Genomic DNA, 24,115 nt, shown 5'->3' on the forward strand with positions numbered 1-24,115 from the left:
ATCAGTCTGCTATCCGCTTTGTATTACTCCAACACTACCCAAGTCACTTTCTGATCTATACTGTCAAATGCTTTTGAAAACAGGTGAAGCAAATGTATACATTCCGGTTCTTTCATCAAGCTTCCTCCGCTATCAGTCTTAGTGCCAATAGCTGCTGTATGGTCCTTCTGTCTTTTCTGAACCCTGCTTGCTCATCTGCTATATGTTCTTCTGTCTGCGATCTTAGTCTCTCCATCAGCACCATCATAAGCACCTTGCCTAGATGACTCGTGAGGGCAAGCGTTCTGTAGTTCTTGAACTCCAATATACTTCCTTTCTTGCGTATTTTCACTAGCACAGATCTTGTCCATTGCTTAGGTGCCTTCCCTTCTTTCCATGCTATATTACATGGTGTGTTTCCTGACTCGTGCTTTGTCCACCATATTTGATCATCTCTCCCATGATTTTATCATTTCCAGGGCTCTTGTTTTTGTTTTAGTCATTTCACTGCTTTTTTTACTTCCTCCTTTTGAAATATCGGTCTTTGCTCTCGATGCTCGGTGGAGATATTTCTATCAGGTCTTCAGTTAGTCTCTCTGAGACACTCTGGTTCAACTGTGCTTTGTATAAATGGGTGCAGTATCTTATACATCGCTGCACAATCTTCTCCTTGTTCATGAGCACTTCTTCATTCTCATCTTTGATGGCAACTGAAGCAGATGGCAATTTCCTATGAATATTCCTAATTGTTTTATACACCTCTCTGGTCTTGCATTTGCCGTAATACCTCTCTATATCTTCACATTGCTCCTCTAACCATTTCTCCTTTATGGCTGCTTTTCTCACCTCATTGCATTTCACCTGATATTACTGTTCTGACAACTCAGAAACATCTCCTTTGACCTTCAGCACTCTTCTCTGGAACCAAGTTCAGTGTCTTCTGGGTAATCCACTTCTTATTGATCTTTTCTTCTTCTGGAACAGTCTGCTCAATTGCCTCTTCTATAGCGATGGCTATCCCTGAGATTCTCTAATCTAGGTCTTTGTGGCGACAGTCTTAATCTTCTCTTCGAGTGCTGCTCTGTATGCATTCCCTCTTTCTTCCTCACTTAGCCTCACCCCTTCTCTTCTTTTCTTAAACTGTGTCTTACACTTTCTTTTGAGCTTCATCTTGATGTTTGCGATCACTAGATTGTGGTCTGAGTCTATATCTGCTCCTTGGAAAGTTCAGCACTGCTGTACTGATAGTATCCATCTTCTTATCAAAATCATAGCTATTTGTGTTCTTGGACTTCCCATCATTTGATTGCCATGTCCACTTCCTACAGTCCTTTTCTTGGAATCTCATGTTGCAGATCACCATCTCATGCTCTGTAGCAAAGTCTGGTAGTTTCTCACCTCGTTTGTTTCTTTCTCCATATCCAAACCTTCCCATGACTCTCTCCCCTCCTTCATTATCATTTCCAACCTTTGCATTCCAATCTCCTCTGATGATCAACACATCTTTCTTTGGTATCTCCTCCACTGTCTTTGTCAAAGTCTCTATAGAATAGCCCAATCTCTTCCTCCGTACTGTCCAATGTGGGTGCATATACCTGAATGACTGAGATGTTGAACGCTTTTGCTTCGAATCTCGCTACCATCATTCTTGCACTTACTGGTTTGTATCCTAATAATGCTCTTCTAGATGTTTTGCTAAGAAGGAATCTGACTCCTGCTTCGTGCTTTGTTTCATTTCCTGACCAAATGACTTTGCAACTGCATATCTCTCCTGATACCATCCAACTCACCTCTGCCAGTCCAAGTATATCACATTGGTATCACTCCATCTCCTTCTGAAACAGCTCTAATTTTCCAGTTGCCCACAGTGTTCAGATGTTTCATGTTCCGATGGATAGCGTTATGTGTTAGCTGTAATTTTCTTTCAGTAGCCAATTTATTGACCGAACCCCAATTGCTAGATTGGTATTGCGGACCTTGTTTACCTGGGCGACGTCCGAGCCGGCATCTTTTATCATTTAGTTGTACTGGCAGCAGACTTCATTCATATTGTTGTCGTCTGACCAACCCTCCTCCTTCATCCAGGCTTGGGACTGGCATGGAGGTCATAGAGGTTCATGGCAGAGTTGAGTTATTTTGGAATACCTCAGTATCCTGAAATATCTACGCTACATCTTTGAAACATGCCCATTATTTCGAAATAATAGGCACACTATTTTGGCATCCCTTTACTCCCTGTTGCAAGAGTAACAAATTGCATACCTTTTTCTGAGTTTAGGGTGCGGTGTAGATGTAGCCTGACAGACCCTGGTTAGCACCTGCTCCCTTGTTCCTTGTGCTAATTTTATTTTTTTTCCCTTAAATAGTACCTGAATTGCTCTTACCAGACAGTTGATTTCATGCTTTTCTTCCCCAAAGCTTTCAAGTTGCCTGTGCTTTGTCAGTAGAGCTTTATTCCTATTCAGATAGGACTAAGGGATTTAGGAATCTCCTCTCAGTGTATCGTACCCTTTTTGATACCAGGAACTAGCTTGCTGCTTTCCTAAACTGTTAGGGAAATCTCGGGGATTGTCATTCATGGGGATGAGTATGAGGGGAGGTTCCATCTTGACGCAGTCTCTTATGTGGGTTAGGTTATGTTCTATAACTTGTTACACTTCAGCTAAAGTACCAGCTCCTGATGGAACTAAAGTTCACTCTGCTAGGACAAAAGCCAGATAGAGCACTTGCCTTTACAACTTCACTGTTCTGGAAATCTGTGAGGATGAGTTTTATCCTAACCCTTACTTAGTATTATGCTCGTAGGCTGGCTTCGGAGGCTAATGCTTCTTTTTGGAGGGCAATCTGTCATAGGACTTGCACAGTTTGCCAATCTCCCACAATGAGAATAGGCAGAGGGCATCATAAGGAAGGTCACCCCACTCTGAGCTTTACAACTGCATGCTTAATACTACTTATCTGCCATTATCCCTTCTATGGATTTCTATTCCAAAGCATTGAATTCTGAGGTTCAGTGAAAGGAAGTCAGTTGGATAAGGAGGGGAAATGGGGGACTGTGGTCTTTCAGGGGTTCTGAAGCTTTGCATTCCCAGGGTATCAATTTGTAATTGCCTGTTACGGTAGGTGACCTTTTCTTCATGGTCTTTTGAAACTTTTCTCATTTAAAATTTTGCTGTTACTTCCAACAAGCTGTGTAGTAGAGCAATAAAGATCTTGTCTACACTTGTGGCGATGTGTAGTGTATGTGGAACTAGAGGCCACAGTGAAAGGCGCTGGATGGGAAAGGAAGTGGGGGAAAAGCTTTGGCAATGGGGAGGTAACAGGACACTATATTATTAAAAATAGCAGTGTAGCTGTGAGAGTCGCTGCTTAGGTAAGTAGAGAGCTGTATAAAATATATAAACTAGAGTTCAGGTGCATAGGGTACTCTGCTCACCTGAACAGAGCCTGTCCAGCTATGCTGGTTTTTAGACCCACATTTGTTGAAAATGGACTGTTTTTACTCTTCACATTGTCACAATTGCACAAATTAATCAGAGCTGTTGCTGTAAAAGTTTCACAAATAATTGTGACGCCACTAAAGATTCTCTTGCTGGCAAGTGGCTGGGCCATCAGCTATCCTGGCCTACTGTTGGGGGCAGGGAGCATGTGTTCCCACAAAACTCTGTTGTCCTCCTAAAGGCCCTGGGCCCCACTTTTAAAGAGAGGACAGGGAAGGATTCTTTTCCTGTAAATAATTGTTTTGCTGTCCTCTCATCCGAAGGGGTTGGGGAGCAGCAGCCCAGCTCTGCTGCATTGACCTCTGGCTCTCCTGGACACCTCAGAGGGTTGGGACAGCCCTGCAGCATCCAGTGGCAGGGTCCTGGCTGTGTCTGGAAGTGCTGAGGGGCTAGCAGGAGGGGACCTCCCCTAGTCTGGCAAATTCCCTCATTTGGGACTGGTCTGGTCCTGAGAGTTCGGACCAGGGAGGTCCAACCTGTAACTCAAGGGTGTCCAACCTTTTGGCTTGCCTGGGCCGCATTGAGTGAAGAGGAATTGTCTTGGGCCGCATATAAAATATATAATATAGTTAATGTACAGAAATCACATAATAATGTTAAAAGTTTACGATCTTGTGGGGCCGCATTACTAGCTGTCCGGGGCCGCATGCGGCCCATGGGCCGCGGGTTGGACATGCCTGCTGTAACTGAAAAATGTCAGTTTGTTACCAGATGCTTGGAAAACTGTTATAACTGTAGATTAACATACATTTCATTTTAGAGGGAAATGTTTCACATTTGTGGTGTGAGCATGAGAATATTTTTATCATTCTTTCTATTATTAAGCATTTATGAAGACTCATGGAAAGGCTGCAGAAATTGCAAAGTATTACAGAAATTTGCAGGGATTGGGAATAAATGCAACCATGCTACTGTGGACAGCAGCCAAATAACACAAATTTTAAAAATATGCTAAGTGTTACACTGTTAAGATCCTGCAAAAGATGGGGCAATAAGAATAACTACTTGAATGTTTTGAGTATGCTGCTCTATGGCACAAACCATTCATTTCTCTATCATGATCCTCAAATAGTGTATAAAATCCTGATGTCAGTTATCTCAAGATATGTTCTGAATGGTGTTCTGGTTTTGCTTATTTTTACTCTTGTTCCAACAGCCTCAGCAGTTACCTTTAACTTCCAGGCTGAATTTCCATGCAGCACACAAGTATATTTACATAGCGAAGTTACCTGGGTAAGCATTTAAGTGAATTGAATCAAGTGGCCAGTGAAATACACTGGATGGCTAAATCTATAAATGAATGTCATGAAGTATGATAAATTGTCAATCAGTCCATCTTTTAATGCAGTACAGGGTGAATCTCTCTAGTTCAGCATCCTTGGAACCTAACTGTTGCCAAACCAAAGAATTTGCCAAACCGTGGGAGGTCTATATTGTCTAGCAACTTGCTGGACTCTTAGAAGACATTTAGGGATAAATTGTAGCTAAATAACAGCACAGAAAACTGAGAGCTGGGACTGGTGGCTATGAACAGATTTCATGGGGCCATGGGTAACTTGGCTACATCCATAGTAAGTGAACATCTGACGGACGAAAATCACGCTGGATCATGAATGCCACCAGACTAGAGAGGTTCAACCTGTAGATACCTCTTTTGTCAGTGAGATATGTTTTAGAATTGCATACTAAGCAGTGGAGTCCTGTAAATGTTTGTTTAGTTTGAACTAGAAATACTCTTCACTCACATATGCACTACAACATGGAAGTTGGGTCTCCGTACATGACAATGTGGACTTGCAGATTTGGCTTCTCTGCAAACTTCTTTGAATTAGAAATTTATCTCTGGGAGCTTCTTTCGTTAGTCTAGATTTGTAGGTAGCCACTTTTTCCCCCTACTGCTTTTACCATGTTTGGTTATACGTATTAAGTGATCGCAGGAATTCTTGTATTCCCTTTTATGTGAAAATACATACAATACATTTGACACAGCAAACTTCATGGGATTTAGATTAAAACTTTTCTCCAGATATGAACCTTAAATGCATATTAGGAGAACTTTGCTATCTTTCTAGTGTTTAGAACAAACTATGGTATTTATTGTATAATTCTGCTCAGCTCATTCTGAAGGCCAGATTAGAGAGAGCAGCAAAATGTGCTTGTTCTTTGTATTCTCAGTGTCTGTTTTGTTGTGACTTTGCATCAGCTTTTCCAATACTGATTCATGTTGACAGCCTACACAAGCAATAAGCATTAACACCATATCACAAAACTTGTACTAACATAGGTATAAAGATACACCTTGTAAGAATACAAAAATATTTTTTTCTAAAACTTAACTGTTGCTGTCTGTGTCTGTTGAAATGTATCCTATCCAATCTTATTTGGTACCTACCATTGTTGGTTGTTGTTGTTGTTGTTTTTATATGACCGGGGAAGATTTCAGTAATCTTTTTCAAGAATCTCAAGTATCTGGACACCACTTTTTTGCATGCATTAGGTTAGGTTAATCTCCACTTTCTTTTCTCCCCATTCCCCCTCTGCCCCCACACACTTTCAAAGACAACATGTTGACAAGCATCTGTGGATTATTCATTTGTGCTCCAGTAATGCCTAGAGGCAAAATAAGAAAGGTTTGACACCTACTTTCATGTGCTGGACACAAAAAATGAGAAGACAATCTCACCCTAAAAATCTTGGGAGCCAGACTCACTCCTTGTTCTAGTCAACTTCCCTGGGAATGACTTGAGTATTGCTTAGATCTGCAGACCATTTTCTCTTTCAAGCCATCCCCATAGCCCAAATATGAGATGACCCATATTTGGACTGTTGCATCCAATCTTACTAGAGCAACTTTACCATAGCAGTTGGTCTGTTGGAGCCTTCACTTCTGCACACGTCACTGTAAATATATGGTAATTTATAATAGCAAATGGGCATGACTTGGAGATACGTGTGGGAGCACGAGCACCTGGTGGCCGGGCCTCACTCGCAAGGCAGAATGACCATACACTCCATCTTGGAATGCTATCATACAGCGGCGGGAAGGTCTGAAGTCAGGCCAGGAGAAAGAAATCAGAAAGTTGACAAGTAGTTGGAGAGTCCCCAAAGAGAACATCCTGACAAGCAGATAGTAAGCCCCCAAAGAGAACAGCTGGGGCTAGTAGCTGGAAGCCCCCCCAAAGAGAACATCTTGGTTGTACAACATCAGAGGGTCCCAGGGGAGGTTCAGAAAAAGACCAAGGACAGAGGAAATCTTGTAACATGTTCTGACAGGCCAGGAGGATAGAAAGCCCAAATTAGGTAACAAACGCTTTAATTGGCCAGGTATCGAACCCCCAAGTAAGAAACAGTATAAAAGGTGATTTAGCAGGAATAAGGGTGTGGGCTCCTGGACACAAGGCGGAGGCTAGCAACTTCCAGTCCAGACAGCAGACCCCGGCCTGATCACCCGGACGTCACCACCACGAAAGGTCCCAACCAAGCCGTATCTCTGACTTGAAGGGCCGCTGTAACGTAGTTATTGGTGAGATGTGGGAGCATTGGATGTTATTGGTAAGTCACATGTAATTATATATAGTTATATGTAACCTAGTATTTAGCTTATGCCAAATAAATAACTATCTATCTATCTATATATATATATATAACAAGTGTTAAGTAATTGTAGTTACAAATAAATGAATAAATCACTATTGGTAAATACCACTAGCTGGTCTAGCTGGGTCTGTATAGAGAATTATTGGGACTTAGAACAGCCACAGGGCATTGTGGTGTTCACAATCGGAGTGTTATTGTTTCTGGTACTCATAATACTGTGGAAACCTAGGTTTTAAAGTGAATACACTGAATCACATATTGCTGCTACACTATATCAGGCTGCTATAAAGGTGGGGTGGTTGGTCCTGGGCCACCCGACTCCCCCCGCTGTATCACACCCCACGCGCACCCACGGGACCCGGAGTAGGTCGGCACATCGTCATGGCGTCACTGACAGGAGGTCAAGGGTCTTATCCCTTGGGACGTGGATGCCCGTGGGAGTCAACAGGGAGGGAGTCAAAGCCTGAGGAGTTATTTTATCATGCTCAGTTCCATAAATTGGAAACCGAGCAGGGCGGAGAAGAGGGACTTGATGTATGTCTGTTTGATAAGGGGGATGACAGAAAGTATACTATGAGAGTGTCAGTTGAGGGACTGGCTTGTGTCTTAAGAAAACACCCAGGGTCGAGGTTTTATCCCAGGGAGGAAAAGAAGCAGTTGCAGTTGGAAGGGATACAGAAACCGCTGGATCCCAAGCAGAATCAGATGCATGCTTATAAAGTGTTTTTAGGATGTGTAGAGAGAGCTACAAAAGAAAAGAACCCGTGGTTTCCGAAATATGCCTTGGAAGACGGGGGACAAGCACATAGGTTGCTGGTAGAGACAGCTGAGGAGTGCTGGGAAGCGCGAATAGCTCATAAAGTAAAAGCAGATGATCATGACCTAAGGCGATTGTTAAAAATCGTGGCAGAGAAATTTGTTAAGTTATTATGCACCCTAGACACGTTAGAAGGATTGGCTAGGTCGTTGGTCAGGGAACAGGAAAAGGCATCTGCTCTGGAGAAAAAACCAGGAGGACTAGGGGAAGTAGAGAAGGGGGGCACCCAGCTTGGGGAGTCAGCTCCTCTGAGAGAGCCACCCCCCCCATATCCCCCAGAGGTGATTGAGTCAGCGGTCCCCTCAGCCCCGACGTTGTATCCAGATTTCAGGCAGCTGAAGGAAAAGGGGGAAGGACCGAGTAGCATAGGAAAAGGGGAACGTGAGCAGACTATGGCTGAAGGGACAGGAGTAGTACAAGCATTTCCTATAGCAGTCACACGAACAGAGCATGATCAAACCGGGGGAACAACTACTAAGATTGTGTTACGGACCCGTACCCTGGGGGAACGGAAAGAGTTATTAGACAGCACTAGCAGAAAACCCGGTGAACCGTTGCCTCAGTGGTTAGGTCGGTTAGTATTACAGTTTGGATCAGATCTAGTAGATAAAGAAGAGGCTAGATATTTAGTGCGAAACTCTCGATGGTCAGGGGGTGTTGCGAATAGCCGGGAGATAGAGGATAACACCCAATGGCCCGTCACTGTCCCAGCTGTCGTCTCCTTGATGACAGAAGGCACGTTACAAATGTTTAACATACCGTTGGGATCAATTAGGACTGAGGAGGAGCTGATAAATACCATTGCTGGCATGTCATTTATCATGTGGCAAGCTCGCCAACACCCCTTAGGACTAACAGCAGCTCAGGCTAACAATCCCCGTCCTTATTTGTTTTTGGCAGACCCGTCTCAAGTACCCGTTAGTGCAGTAGCTGTTGAAGGGGCTGGTGAGGCAGCAGGGGTTACAGCAGGAGATCTCATGTGGCTGCAGACAGTAGTCGGACGTCCTTTGGGTACTTTGTTTACGGTCACAGGCAAACTCAAGTTTCCAACAAGCGTAGGGGAAACAAAAGTCCTAGCAGCAAGCGAGAGCAGGCAGAACCGAAAGCAAGGAGAGGGAGAGCAAAAGTTTTCCCCCCTTGAAAGGGCAGTATTTGGGTTCTTGCTGAATAACAGCAATCTTACAAGAAGTGAACTGAGAAAATTGAGTCCGGAGGAGCAATTCACCTTGGCAAAATCGAAGGGTTTTGTCCCTTACGGAGACAGTGAGAAGGGGAAGAATGGGGCAGACGACAAGGCAAAAAACGATTAGGGGTTGCTTCAGACAGGGCCGTATCTGAAGTAACCGAGCTTAATCAAGACACAAGGCCCTACACTAAAATACATATAGAAGGGGAAGTAATCAGATTTTTGTTAGACACGGGTGCACAGGTTTCAGTAATTAAGCCATCTGTCCCACACACTAAATTAGGGAAAAAATTATGGGTCCAGGGACTGCACGAAGTAAAAGCCGCAGAAATGGCTATGGTTAAGGTTAAAAGGGGTAATAAATTTTATAAGATTAGAGCTATTATAGGGCATGAAAATTTACTAGGGGTAAATGAGATTCGACGACTGGGCCTGAAGACATTAATATGGCAGGCCTTACCAGTAAAATTAGAAAGTGCTTCAGTGCATAGTCCAAAAGTAGTTAACGGGAGTCCGTGGAAGTTCAAACTAATTCCTACCCCAGAGGAAGGGAAAGGGCATATAAGAACTTTATTAAAGAAATTGCTGTCAGAACAAAAAATAGAGTTAGTACCAGAGTCAAGGTTTCTGTCTCCCGGGTGGGGAATAAGGAAGCCAAGTGGAGATGGGTACCGGCTGGTGGTGGATTACAGACAGGCTAATGCACGAGTAGAAAGGGTACAATTTACAACACCATACACCTTACCGGAACTCTGGAAGATGTTACAGTCTAAGAAACTGAGATATGGGGCGAGTATTGATCTTAAGGACATGTTTTTTCAAGTCCCCCTAAGGGATGATCAGGGCATCTTAAACTTTTCAGTGTTAGGGAAATTATATAAATGGAAAGTTTGCCCTCAAGGCTATGTTAACTCCCTAGCAGTGTGCAGTTTAAAGTTGACGGAGACTTTAAGTAAGATAAAGGAGGAACCGGGAACGGTTGTGTTAAATTATGTAGATGACATTTTAGTTGCCGGAGAGGAGAGGGAAACCACACAAAGGCTTCTAAATAAGGTATATCAACAGTTAAAACTGAATGGATGGCAGGTCAGTGAAGATAAGTCGTCCAAGGTCGTGCAAACAGAGTTCTCTTTCCTGGGCCTGCAAATAGACTCTGATGGCATTAGGCCAAGGGAAGGAAAAGACAGACGATTAAAGGAGTGGGAAAATAAGCATCCTGAGAATAAACAACAAGTACAACAAATCTTAGGAGAATTAAACTATATTCGACAGTTTCTCCCCCTAGAAATTAATTGGGCAATTAGGCTATTGCAGAAAAAAGTCACTAAGAAACACCCATTTTATTGGACCACAGAGGATTCAGAGGCGTTGACAAAACTTATTGAAGTTAGTAACCAGCCGTTAACTCTATCCAGGGTGAAACAGGAGATTCCCATAACTATATGGCTGGCATGGACCGCAGACCATTTTTTAACCAGGATAACTCAAAGGGGCAAGATAATACATTTGGAGCAATGGAGCATAAATGGATCAGAACGAAACTATGGGCCGTTAGGGAAGCTGTTGTTGGGACTTGCACACTTGCAATTCTGGTCAAAGGGGACGTAGGAATTATAGAAGCTCCTTTAATAACTGCATTAAAATGGATTACACCGGACTGCCCTGCCCCGGATTTTTCCGGGACCCTGCGCACCTGGGCACAACTAACAACACAGGCCCAATATTTTTGGGGAAATTGGGAGCTTAAGGATCAGATTAATGAAATGGAGGATATAACTACCCGCCCTGTGTTTTGCGAAGCAGTAGGGCAACCGTGGATAGTTACAGATGGGAGCACAAAGGGAGGACAGGATAGAGCAGCAATGTACTGTGTAAAGTGTGAAGCCGTAAAGGTTAAAGCATTGCCTTTCAAGCACGGAGCTCAGCATGCAGAAGCTGAGGCATTCTTTATGGGTGTAGAACATGCATTGGAGAAGCATTCACCAAAGGAGGGGTTAATTATGGGAGTTGATGCACACTATATCATCCTTATAGCTACGGGTAAGGGAACTGCAGATTTAAATCGAGATAGGTGGGAAAAAATGTTACAAAGTGTTAGGGAAAGGTATCACCGAGCATATATAGTGCATATACGGTCCCATAGGCCAGATACCTACTGGGCTCATAAATTTGTGGACGAACAGGCACAACAGCCCATTGTAGTAGGGGTTAATAAGGTTCCAGAGGAGGAAGTGCAATGGTTAGCAAACTGGTTACATAATGAATGGGGACATTATGGGGCTAGAAAGAACTATCACCGATACCAGCGGGAGATAGTGGGGAAAACGGAGATACCGCTGAATATTTGGGAACATGCAGGACGGCAGTGTTTTGTGTGTCAATCAGAAAAATCCATGGGAACAATTGCCCATGACAAAGGTGCTTTTGCAGCTGAACAATTCAAACCGGGAACAGTTTGGCAGGTTGATCTAATGGGACCATTAGAAGGGGCCCGTCAATACCCCAAGGGGCTGGTAATAGTCAATCTGGGAAGCAGACAAACATGGGTCTTGCCCTTGCGAAGGACAACAGCCAAGGAGGTAATAAGAGGCCTTGAAAAGGCAGTGGCACATTGGGGAATACCCACAGAAATTCAAACGGATGGGGGACCACCATTCACTGCATGCCAACTAGAACAGTGGCTTACATTTTATAACATCAAACATCATGTTCATTTACAATACCATCCCCAAAGCAATGGTGTAGTAGAACGAAAAATAGGGGTACTGAAATTAGGAATTAAAACAGAAAACAAAGGAAAAGGTTATAAGGGATGGGATTTAATTTTGCCAAAGGTACTTATTAATTTAAACCAGCAAACATCAAGGTGGCCAGATTTGCAGCCCAAAATCCCAATGCCGTGGCAAGGAAAGTTTGCGGCAGAAGAGTCAGTATGGGTTCATATACCCCAATTGAAGGGATCAATCCCAGAGGAGGGAAAGATAATACGACAGGCCCAATACCCTAATACCTATTGGGTAACTCGCTTACAGCACAAAGGGGAAGTGCTGGTGCATCACAATTGGCTTAGCAGAAGATAATTTGTAACATATAATCTAACCATATGGCCAGGATAATTTTCTGAGCCTAATGTGTTTTATTACAGGTCAGCCTAATTCATGCTGGGAGCGGCAATCCCGTATGGAAATCGGCAGCACGAAACTCCACCAATACTGTTGAATTATGGGCAGCTGCATTCGCAGTTTTAGCCAATGCCACTGAATGTGTAGTTTGTACTAACAAAGTACCCTCTGCTAATGAGGCTCCATTTCGATTGGACCCTGTGTTTATGAACAGTTCTAATTTCAGTTCTACTAACCTCAGATATTTCCCCGATTATCAAGAAAGAAATTCCAGAGCAAGTACACTTATAACGTTGGCTATAACGGATACCCCTGCCCCAGAAGGAACTTTTTGTTGGAACTTTCCGCGTTTACATAAGACAATATATCAATGTATTGGAGAACAGCGAGAAGATTACAAGCCAATTTTTGTTGGGTTTCAACAAAACTGTAATTTGACGCTTTCGCTGTTTGAGTTATATAATCATTCAAATATAAATGTAACCGATAATTTTGTTAACAAGAATAATACCCATTGGTTATCGCTTGCAGATGTGTGTAATAATGATAAGTCGCATCCAGCATTTTTTGCAGCCAACGGGGTTTTTCGGCAATTGGATATGGTTGAACGGGGGTGTAATATTACCAAATACTCCACTAAGCACTTTAATGCTACCATCATAAACCCCATGACGTGTTTGGGTCACTCACCCAAAAGTAAGGCCAAAAATATGCAAAATCAGGGTGTGCTGGGCGGATGCCCATGGTGGCACAGGTTTAATAATACACGGCCACAGGCCAAAGTTCCTGACCACTTATTGGCACATAAGTGGATAAAACAAAACAGCTTACCCCCAGCCTGGTTTTGGATTTGTGGGAGTCAGGCTCATTCAACGTTGCCGAAGTACCCTATCGGTCGCTGTACTATAGGAAAACTAGCAATTTCTGGTGGCACCATTTATACCAGAAAGAATTCCGAATCACGATTTATAGGCCGGAAAAAGCGAGGTTGGACATCGGATGGTTGGGTTGCTTTTAAAACTTGGGTATCAAAAACAGCCCAAGCTATTGTTAGCTTTAATCCATTAGGTAACCTAGTTATGCAGGAGCAAATATTAGCTTTAGGCGTAAGTATAGAACATTTAGGGAATAGAACTGCAGAAGCATTAGGGTTAACAAATGATAAAATGGAAGAAATTCGTACCTATGTTATGAAAAATCGCTTGGCATTAGATTATTTACTTGCTAAAGAAAATGGGTTTTGTGAATGGCTAGGTAACAAGTATCCACAATTTAATGGACAATGTTGTTTTGAAATTAAGTCAATCAAGCAAAATGTAAGTGATATAATCCAGGATATAGAACAAATCGGTCAACAGGCCAGAGAGGCGGCATCTTGGTGGGACAAATGGTTTGGTGGTATCCCATCCATATTTGGATTGGGAGGGTTAAAACAATTATTTTGGTCTATTTGCATAATACTCATAGCATTATTACTTGTCGTTTCTTTGGGGTGTCAACTTACACGCAGGATAACCTCAGTAGGGACTCAGGTCAACTCTCTCGCCCTCCATGTAGATACTGAGCCGTTGTTAGCTGCTAATAGCAGTAGTGATGTGGAGGTATAGGTCCTGCTCGCTCGGCCACGGCCAAAGGGGCATGTGGGAGCACGAGCACCTGGTGGCCGGGCCTCACTCGCAAGGCAGAATGACCATACACTCCATCTTGGAATGCTATCATACAGCGGCGGGAAGGTCTGAAGTCAGGCCAGGAGAAAGAAATCAGAAAGTTGACAAGTAGTTGGAGAGTCCCCAAAGAGAACATCCTGACAAGCAGATAGTAAGCCCCCAAAGAGAACAGCTGGGGCTAGTAGCTGGAAGCCCCCCCAAAGAGAACATCTTGGTTGTACAACATCAGAGGGTCCCAGGGGAGGTTCAGAAAAAGACCAAGGACAGAGGAAATCTTGTAACATGTTCTGACAGGCCAGGAGGATAGAAAGCCCAAATTAGGTAACAAACGCTTTAATTGGCCAGGTATCGAACCCCCAAGTAAGAAACAGTATAAAAGGTGATTTAGCAGGAATAAGGGTGTGGGCTCCTGGACACAAGGCGGAGGCTAGCAACTTCCAGTCCAGACAGCAGACCCCGGCCTGATCACCCGGACGTCACCACCACGAAAGGTCCCAACCAAGCCGTATCTCTGACTTGAAGGGCCGCTGTAACGTAGTTATTGGTGAGATGTGGGAGCATTGGATGTTATTGGTAAGTCACATGTAATTATATATAGTTATATGTAACCTAGTATTTAGCTTATGCCAAATAAATAACTATCTATCTATATATATATATATAACAAGTGTTAAGTAATTGTAGTTACAAATAAATGAATAAATCACTATTGGTAAATACCACTAGCTGGTCTAGCTGGGTCTGTATAGAGAATTATTGGGACTTAGAACAGCCACAGGGCATTGTGGTGTTCACAATCGGAGTGTTATTGTTTCTGGTACTCATAATACTGTGGAAACCTAGGTTTTAAAGTGAATACACTGAATCACATATTGCTGCTACACTATATCAGGCTGCTATAAAGGTGGGGTGGTTGGTCCTGGGCCACCCGACTCCCCCCGCTGTATCACACCCCACGCGCACCCACGGGACCCGGAGTAGGTCGGCACATCGTCAATACGCAGTGCCTAGTTTGTGCCCATAAGCTTGAGCCTTAAATTCTAATTTTTTGACATCTGAATTTTCCACAGTGATAAATTCTTGGGGTTTTACCTTGGTGGTTTTATGCTCCTTTTTAGATTTAAGAAGTGTACCTCCTTTAAAGGGATGGGTATCCAAAAAATGTGGGGAGGAATAGTTTCAAAGAACTTTCAACTACCAGTCTTCTGTCCTTTTATTTCCAGTAGTTGAGTTCTTTGAGTGCTTGCTCATGTGGATTTCATTCTAGGTGTGCACGTGTCCATGTGTGCAGCTGTCAGATATTTCAGTTTGTGGTACCTGTAGGGCTGCCTATGGCACCCTATGGAGTGCTGTATTTGTGCCACAATAAATGAGATGTCAATGGCCCATGCCCTATCAGTTCCTCTTACTGCACATGGTGATCAGTTGGGGTGCTTCTCTTGCTTGACAAGAGGGAGCATGTTTTTTTTTAAATTCCCTTCGGCATCATGTCTTTGTGCTTCTGTACGTTGATAATGTTAAGTAGCTGTTAAATAACGTTAGTTAAGGTCCTAGTGGGGACATTGCTCAAGGCAGTGCATGTCTGGGTTCCCATGTTTAAGCCCAGCTCAGACTATGGCATGCCTGTGCTTGTAAATGAGCCATAGCAGCTCCCCTAAGTTTTGCTTGGGGGAATTACATGTCAGGAATCATTGACAGATCAGCAAGTAGCTCTGGTTCCACGCCCAAAACGTGATGTATATTTGCCTCAGGGCTCTTCTGATGTGGTCCTCTCTTCACCTGTGTTCCAAGCCTTCCATTTAGGCCATACAAGTACCGCAGCTTCAGTGTGCCACTGAAGAGCCACTTGGCTCTTTCCACCACTCTTTGCTATTGACTAGTCCTGAAGAAGAAGGCTAAAAAGTGATCTCAGGTACTAAGAAAGAGGGGATCATCCAGCAAAGGGCTTGGGCTTGCCTTCCAGCCTTCTCTGGAATGGCATGAACCTGCCTCCATGACTGTGGATCTTAGCCCCCTTAAACGTCTGCTACCATTTTCTATGAGCAGAATGGGACCCACAATCCTGGATGCACTGTCCTCATCCCAAGCCCACGTATAGCAAGAACAAATTCCGTCCCTCCCCCCCGCTCCTCTGATTTCTCAAGTGCTGGAGGACCAAGATAAGCCTCCTTGAGAGGGCAATCCCACTATTAACACCTTGTGGGTAAAGGGGAGCATCATTGGTCACCAGATTAAAAAAAAATGCCAATCTCATGTACGTAGGAAATCCACAGGCAGGTCTCAATCATGTTGTTGGTCATCTGAACTCTCCACCTGGTCTCCTAGGCATTACTCTCCAGCAGGGTAGATTCTCGCCATACTCTGACGGGCATAGTTCACTCACCTGCTGTTCTAGATACCTGTCTTAATTGTTGGCATCCATATATTTCTCTTCGTATTGCCAGTCTCCCCAAGACTAGTGCTTCCTGTACTGTTCCCTCACTGGTATAGTCCTGTTGGAATCCGAGTAGTGGGCAGGTGCAAGTCCAGCCACAGCTAAAAGATCCCCCACCCCCATGGGAGTGGAGGGGATCCTCAGGTCTCTGGAACCCAAAAGTAAACGGGAACAAGTGTGGAGATCATAGGGTCAAAATGAGGGAGCCAGAAGGGGACACCAAGCAGATAGCCCTTGACAACCCCACCAGTCCTTGAAGGTGTCAAGGGAGCTGATGGATGCCACCCAGAGGAACTCTGCCCAGATGCATGAATGGATATTTTTTAACAACTTGCTGAAAGACAGGCAAAAGGATTCTGCATTCTAGGTCAGTGCCCTAGCCACTAGACTGTCTCATAGCTGCAAACAGAACCTGTGCCCTGACTCCCAGTCCCTCCCCAAACCACTAGATGGCACTCCCTCCCTCCTTCCCTCGTATGGTGGCTAGTCAGATACACCTGCTCAGTAATAACTGGTAGCCGTGACCAGTAAACAGACTCAAGCATTTGTCACAAGAGGGTGCTGTTGCACAGTTGATCAGGCTAGCAACACTAACTAGAGACCAAAGAGAACTGTGAATTCCATTCTGCAGTAAAAGTTACTTTTAGTGCATGCAATTAAGGTAGCAGTTTAAAAACCATGTCTAAATTGAATAGTTAGCCCTTAGAAAGCAGGTCAAAAGTAATGTACAGCTTGAATGGTTAATGGTCTAATTCTTAACCCAATTTAGCATACACTCTCATAGGCACATTCACACACATCCTCACTTTCTGGGGCTGGCCAGAGTCCAGGTAATGTTAGTTAGATGGTTGAGGCGAGAGTCTGACATGCACGTCACCCCAATATACTGAATCAGTGGACTCTGACTTGTGTGGCAAACGCATCTGCTATTTATCTTCTTGGTAGGAGGCAGTCTGGAGTGAGTGATGTTCAATTCATTGGTCATACTGCTCAGTCGAGGTGCGGTGCCTGTCAATGACCAATTTTGGAACATTGTTTGCATTACCCAATTTTGCTTGGCTCAGCTGTGAGCTATGAGCAACAGAGTGTCCTTGGTGTTAGTCCCTTCCTTGTTAACTTTTTATCTGGGAACTTGCCTCCTTTTGTGCAATTCTGCTTTCTCAGCACATGCACACAGGCCTTTCTCAAAGTGGTAAATCCATAATCCACTGGGGCACTGGCTCATGGCCCCTCTCCAGCCAATTTACGGTTAATTTCACTCATGCTGATCACTTACTCTACCCATAATTTGTGACACATAAATGGCTCGTCCCTTGATACTGCAAGGTGGTTCCTCTAGTGTGGAGACTCAGTTCAGCCCATTGCTACAGTCTCAGTGACGGGATTGGGCCTGCTCCTTCATCTATGGCATCAAGGCCAGTGGTCATATTGGTAGAACCTGCAGATATCCATTTTTTTATCTGCCGGTGTCAGTGCAGATGTCTGTGGCTTATTTTTGCAGATATGGATGAGGATACAAATTTTGTATCCAGGCAGGGCTCTGCATATTGGGGAGCCTGGGGCATTCTGCTGATGAAGATGCTTTCTTTGTATTACTCCTTGATGTCTACAATGGAGCAATAATCACTAGTCCCACTGGCCATTCTCAGTACCAGACGCCTGCTCCAAGGTTGGCATGGACTATTCAGTACTACCCCAAGCTTGCCTTTTCAGCAGTGATTGAACCCTCAGCACCTTCACCAGCAGTCAAACCCTCTTCCATTTTTCCTGGACAAGGGAGTCACATGACTTTTCTTGGCCAGCCTCTCTCTCTCCCCTGCCAAATAACTTCAGCGAGCGTTCAAGCCTGTCTCTGTTGTGTAGCCTAAAACTTGTGGCACAAGGTCCAGGAGATGAAGGAGCAGCAGGACATCCTTTTAAATGTCATTTCGGCCTCCATGCTTACCTAGGTTGCTGTCACAACAGGGCCCTCAGGATTGCTAAAATATGGTGGCAGACCCCATTCTCCATTCTGCACATCCTGAAACAAGGGAAAACACTGTTTTGCCCAAAGATTTTGATATCTTTATATCCCCCTAGCCCTAGATGCTCCTGCTTTTTTTTCATCCAATGAAAAGGACAAGCAGGTCCCCACTGCTTTTGCTCCCAAGAATAAAGAAGCTAAATTTATTTGGCAGAAAAAAATTACTCGACAACCCACCTATAATTCCAGGTGGCAAACCATCAGATCCTCATGGACAGATTACAGTTGTGATCTCTGGAACAGTCTTAAAAGGTTCCTGGATTTCTTTCCTCAGGATCAGGCTCAAGAGTGTGGCACCCTAATTGAGGAAAATACTGCGACAGCCAGATGCTCTCTGCAAATGGCCTGGGATGCAGTGGACTTGGTGGCAAGAATGGTTGCATCAGCTGGAATCACATGGTGTAGTTCCTTTGATGGAGTTGGACTGTTCTTCTAACAGGTGGAACCTAGGCTACATAGGTTGAAGGACCCTAAAGCCACCCTTCACTTGTTGTGCATGCATACTCTGTAGTCAGCCAGAAGGCTGTTCTGGCTTCCACCTTCACGAAGGACTTGGTGGGGCTGTCAGGGACCTTCAAGACAAATCCATGGGTTTAGCTGTCACAACCTTTCCTCTCTTTCCTCTCTTACCAGAACTTCCTGGACCTGTTCAACAGCCAGGGAGGCAAAAATCATGATTTCGAGGGTGGCTTGGAATGATGTTCTAGTCACCCAGTTAGATCCTACTCATCGTTCCCTCAGCTACTGTTCTCCATACCACTCTGCCTGGTTGCAGGTTATGTTGGACTGCTAAGTCCTGGACATAGGAATTTGAGACTATACTCTGCAATTTTTGGATACCCTTCCTTCCTGCCCCCTTGCTTTCCTGTCCCTCTTCATGGACCCCTCTCACAAGCAACTTCTGATAACAGAAGTTATGAGGGGCATAGAAGAATTTCCTCGGGACAGGGAAGAAGCGTTTACTTTCAGTACTTGTTCATCCTTGAAGTCCAACGGGGACCTCAGACTCGACCTGGACCTGCATGTCTTCAAGTGTCTCAAGATTTGATGTTCTGCATGGTTCCCCTGGCCTCTATTATCCCTTCCCTAGATTGGGAGGTTAGTACATCATTCTTGTTTTAAAGAATTCTTTCTTCCATGTCTCCATATTCCTAGGCCATAGACACTTCCTGCATTTCTTAATGTCTGTGCCACTTCCAGTTCACCATTCTACCCTTTTGTCTGTCCTCAGCCCCTGGAATGTTCATGAAATCTGTGATGCTGATAGCAGCTTACCTCAGGTTTCAGGGTGTCCTCAACTTTCTGTATCTTGACAACTGGCTCAGTAAGGAGAGCTCCCCAGAGCAGGTGCAGAGAAGCCTCAGATTGGTGTGCTCCACTTGCAGCAACCTGGGCCTGATGAATACACACAGAAAAGTCCACATTAACTTTGGTCCAGCACATGGTTTATTAGAGCAGTTCTCAACTCTGTGTAAGCCAAGGAAGATCTTATTGATCATGGAAAGAGGCGTCTAGTCACCATGGCCCGTGCTCAGCTGGGTTGATAGCCCACATAGCAACATCCACATACATGGCTGGACATGCCTGGCTTCCTCTGCCAGCACAGCAGACATAGCTAGCAATGGTCTATGTTTCCAACAAGCACCCTCTAGCCTGGGTGGTCACAGTACTGTGACCATGTCCTCTCACCCATGATTCGGTGGCTAGATCGTTAGTCAGTGGTGCAAGGAGTTCCATTTGTGTCCCCATCTCTCACCCTGGTCTTGGAGGCATCAGACCTGGGCTCTGGGGCCCACCTGGGCAAGCTCAATACCCAGCATTGCTGGCTGCAGCATGATCTAGCCCTGTGTATCATTGTCAGGGAACTCAAAGTGGTGTAGGTGGATTGCCAAACATATCTGCCCCACCTGGAAGACAAGGTGATGCAATTCCTCATAGACAACATGGCTGCAAGGTATTACATAAACAGGCAGGACAGTAGGTCCTCAGCCCTGTGTCAGGAAGCACTTAGCCTCTGGAATTTTTGCATGCAGCACACTATCCACCTGGGGGCTGTTCATCTATCTGGAAGCAAGAATGTACGGCATATCTCATTGACAGGATCTTCTCTCCCCATAAATGATTACTCCATCTGGAGGTGGTCAGCCTTATCTTCTGGAGGTGGGGGCTCCCAAGTGGACTTGTTTTGCATCCAGACAGAACAGGAAGTGTCAGTGTTTTATTTCCTGTGCCTCAGGGACAAGGGTCTTAGTCAGACAACTTCCCAATCCTGTGGGCAGGAGTGCTGATGTAAGCCTTTATGCCTGTGCTGCTTGCTAAAGTTGACGCAAGACAGTGTTGATCATTCTCACAGGCTTGCATTGGTTGAGCATGCTGCAGAATCTTTTGATGAGCGAGCTCCTGCAGTTACCTATCCGATCAGATCTGCTGTCCCAGAACCATAGCAACCTGCTGCGCCTGACAGTATGGCTGCTCCATTGCTAAGTACAGGTGAGCTAGAGTGCTCCATAGTAGTCAAACAGGTCTTTCTGGGCAGCAGGGAGCCTTCCACCAGTGTTGTGTATGTGGCAAAATGGAAGCAGTTTGCTTGCCAGGCCTTGGACAAGTACATTTGCCCAGAGCAGGCCTCATTTGAAGGACATCCTGGACCATCTGCTGCAGCTTAAGATCCAGGGCATGTCTTTAGTCAATGCGCAGCTGTGAAACTTCATACAAATGGCATAATGAAATGAGAACTTAAATGTTTAGTATTTCTGGGACAGAGTCTTGGATATACAATGCCCATCTCTGAAAAATTATGTGCAAAATATACTGTCATTTTTTGTCAGTACGTATGCCTGCAAATCTACATCTTCTGCAGTGAATATTGTGAAAAGAAACCAAAGGAATAAATTGACCAATGAACATTTTGGATTGCCTTATTAAGATTGCAGTGACATTACAAATACTGCATGAACAAAGTCAAGGAGGAGCAGACACCTTTTCACTGATCTGTTTTTTAAAGTAAGCTTTTCATTATTCTTCTCTTACAAAGTTTGCTTGCATAGGTATCTTTTAAATTCCATATATTTTCCTGGTTATTATTTTGTAAAGAGGAGTATCATTTTACTGTACAAGTAGACTTTTTGTTTTTATTATGAGTGCTTAAAACATTTAACTCATTAAGGAGTAGAGAAAAATCATTAATTTAGTAATTGATATGACTCTCACATTGAAGGTTTTTGTTTTTTTGTTTTTTTGTTTTTTTTTTGTCAAAGTGGCTCCCACTTCAAAAATAGTAAAGAGTGCTGGTGTAGGAGATGTGAAACGTCAGTGTTCTGCTGAACTCATTGCGTGCAGGCAGGTATGGTACAAGAAAGGTGGCTTCCATTATTAGCTGACCTCTTAATGACCTAGCTATTCTGAACTGTGCTTAGGCTTCTTTGGAATAAGCTACTCCAGCACTGTAACAGAGTCAAACAGTCCTTTTTCACAGAAATTGAAATTAAATGGGGGTGTTACAAAAAGAAAACTACAGGGAGATATGATGGAGGTCTACACATTCTTGGCTGGTGTAAAGAAAATGAAAAAGTAATTATATATTTAATCCTTCATATAACACAAGAACTAGAGGTCACACAATGAAATTTAATAAACAGCACATTTTAAAAAATAAGTATTTCTGCACACAACATGCACTCATCCCATAGAACTCTTTGCCAGGGGATGATGTCAAAGCCAAAAAGCCAGGATGGGCAGGGTTGCAACATTTTGCTCTGTTTATCAGAAGTTGGGACTAGATGACAAGGAGGAATCCCTGGATCATGGCCTGTTCATTCCCTTTCTCTCTGGAGCACCTGGCATTGGCCACTGTTGGAGGACAGGATACTGGGCTAGATGGACCAGTTAGTCTGACCTAGTATAGTGTACATAAAAATTAATCGTAATAAATGTCTTTAGTACAGAAAGTGCCTAAAATAATGACTTCTCATGATAGCAACAGTGTGAGATGATTATCTTGACAAATAATGCATTTTAAAAATCTTGGGGAACTAGAAAATATGTATGTATATAAACTGCCAAGCCATAAATCTAGCATCCTGAAGCAAAGTCACTAAAACATAGTAATAAAGAGATGTTCCTTTTTCATTCCTCTTACTTCTCCCTCCACCACTTCCCACTTACTGTTTTCCTTGGTCAGTGGAGACTCAGAACTGCTTTCATATGAGTTCACCTTCCAGAAGGGACTGTGGGGAAGGCACCTTGTTTGTTCCTCCAACTGCTCACAACTCACCCTTGTCACTGTTCTTCATAGTACCACTATGCACATCGTCATTCTGATGCTGGTGGTTCTGCATCGGTGCTGTCACCACATTGCTGTTGTGCTTTTAAGAAGCACACGGAATCTTTTTAGGGGAAAAGGACGTGTTTATTGAGAATACAAATTAAAAGGCATATGCATTCATTCACAGACACACATCCCTTTCCTGCCAATGTTTTTATGGTTACTAATTTGCTACTCACATTAATATAGTAGCCAGTTAGGCTGAGCGTAAGGGAGGAGGCGTTGGCTCTGTCTGTTTGGACGAATGCTCCAGATCTTGGCAGGATGGAAAGCAAAGCTTCATGGAAAAGCACCCCATTTTTTGAAGTAATCCCTTATGTGAATCTATGGATTTTGCTGCATTATCTGGTAATATTGCCCCACTGCCTTGTGGGTTATCCTGGGAAGGAGCAAGGCTGAGGGAGTAAACCCTGACGGAAAATCCAGAGGGGAGTCCTAAGGCGGTTCTGTGCCCACTTCTGGCATTGACCTGGCAACTCCTGCAGCTTAGCTGGTACCTGATGTAGAGGTTATCCTCTCCTTTGGACTACATCAGTAAAGCCGAGAGGGGAACACTGGCATCTGGGCAGCCCAGAGTCCCAAAAAAGTTGCCCAGGCTCGTGGCTGGAGAGGTACTCCAGCATCGCTTAACAGCGTTGAACCAACACGGGAGGTGACAGATACCGGTTATAAGCACTTGCTCGACTGGCGTAGAGAACGAGTGCCAGGGGTTGCCTTCGATGGTGGGAGAGATCGTCGCATCTCACTGGACAGTCACTGCCCGCCTCAAGCTGGGCAGCCCCCAGCCAGAAGGGTACTGTCCAGCCACAGTTCACCTGCCTCACTGGGTGCGTGAGGCTTAAGGTTCCCAAACCTGCCAAGTGACTGAAATTTGAGCACCCGGCAAACCAATAAAACAATCAACAAGAAAAGGAAACCATCAAAGTTTTAAGCTTGCTTGCTGGAATGTGCAGACCATGTTGACCGGTTTGACTGAAGACCTTCAGAACGTCAGCAACGCCCGAAAAACTGCTGTCATCAATGAGGAACTGAAGAGGCTCCAAGTTGACATTGCTGCTCTGCAAGAGACACAATTCGCAGATTTGGGATCTCTAAAGGAAAAGGACTACACCTTTTTCTGGCAGGGTAAAGCCCAAGAAGAACCCAGGGAGCATGGTGTTGGGTTTGCCATCAGAAACACCCTTCTACAAATGATGGGATTAGTCATGGGCGGATCAGAAAGACTCCTTCAGGTCATACTTCAAACTTGCACCAGTCCTGTCCACCTGATCAGCGCTTATGCTCCAACCCTGTACGCTGCACCGGAAGTAAAAGGCAAGTTCTATGACGTGCTTTGTGCTATGGCAGCACTAATACCTGCTCGCGAACAACTGTATATTTTGGGTGACTTCAGTGCAAGAGTTGGAGCCGATCGTGACACGTGGCTTTCCTGCTTAGGCCACTCGGTGTGGGAAAAATGAATGCAG

General features: G+C 44.3%; 1 protein-coding gene across 1 annotated transcript in view; it reads left to right on the plus strand.

The window, feature by feature from the left end:
• Positions 1 to 24,115, plus strand: part of C2H8orf88 (chromosome 2 C8orf88 homolog) — a 46,289-nt gene that overhangs the window by 9,562 nt on the left and 12,612 nt on the right. Inside the window, exon 3 of the mRNA XM_074985439.1 lies at positions 4,636 to 4,712. Within this exon, the coding sequence (XP_074841540.1) occupies positions 4,636 to 4,712 (77 nt within the window). The remainder of the gene's footprint in view (positions 1 to 4,635; positions 4,713 to 24,115) is intronic.

This window comes from Carettochelys insculpta, chromosome 2 (assembly GCF_033958435.1).
Source record: "Carettochelys insculpta isolate YL-2023 chromosome 2, ASM3395843v1, whole genome shotgun sequence".
NCBI classification, from domain to species: domain Eukaryota; kingdom Metazoa; phylum Chordata; order Testudines; family Carettochelyidae; genus Carettochelys; species Carettochelys insculpta.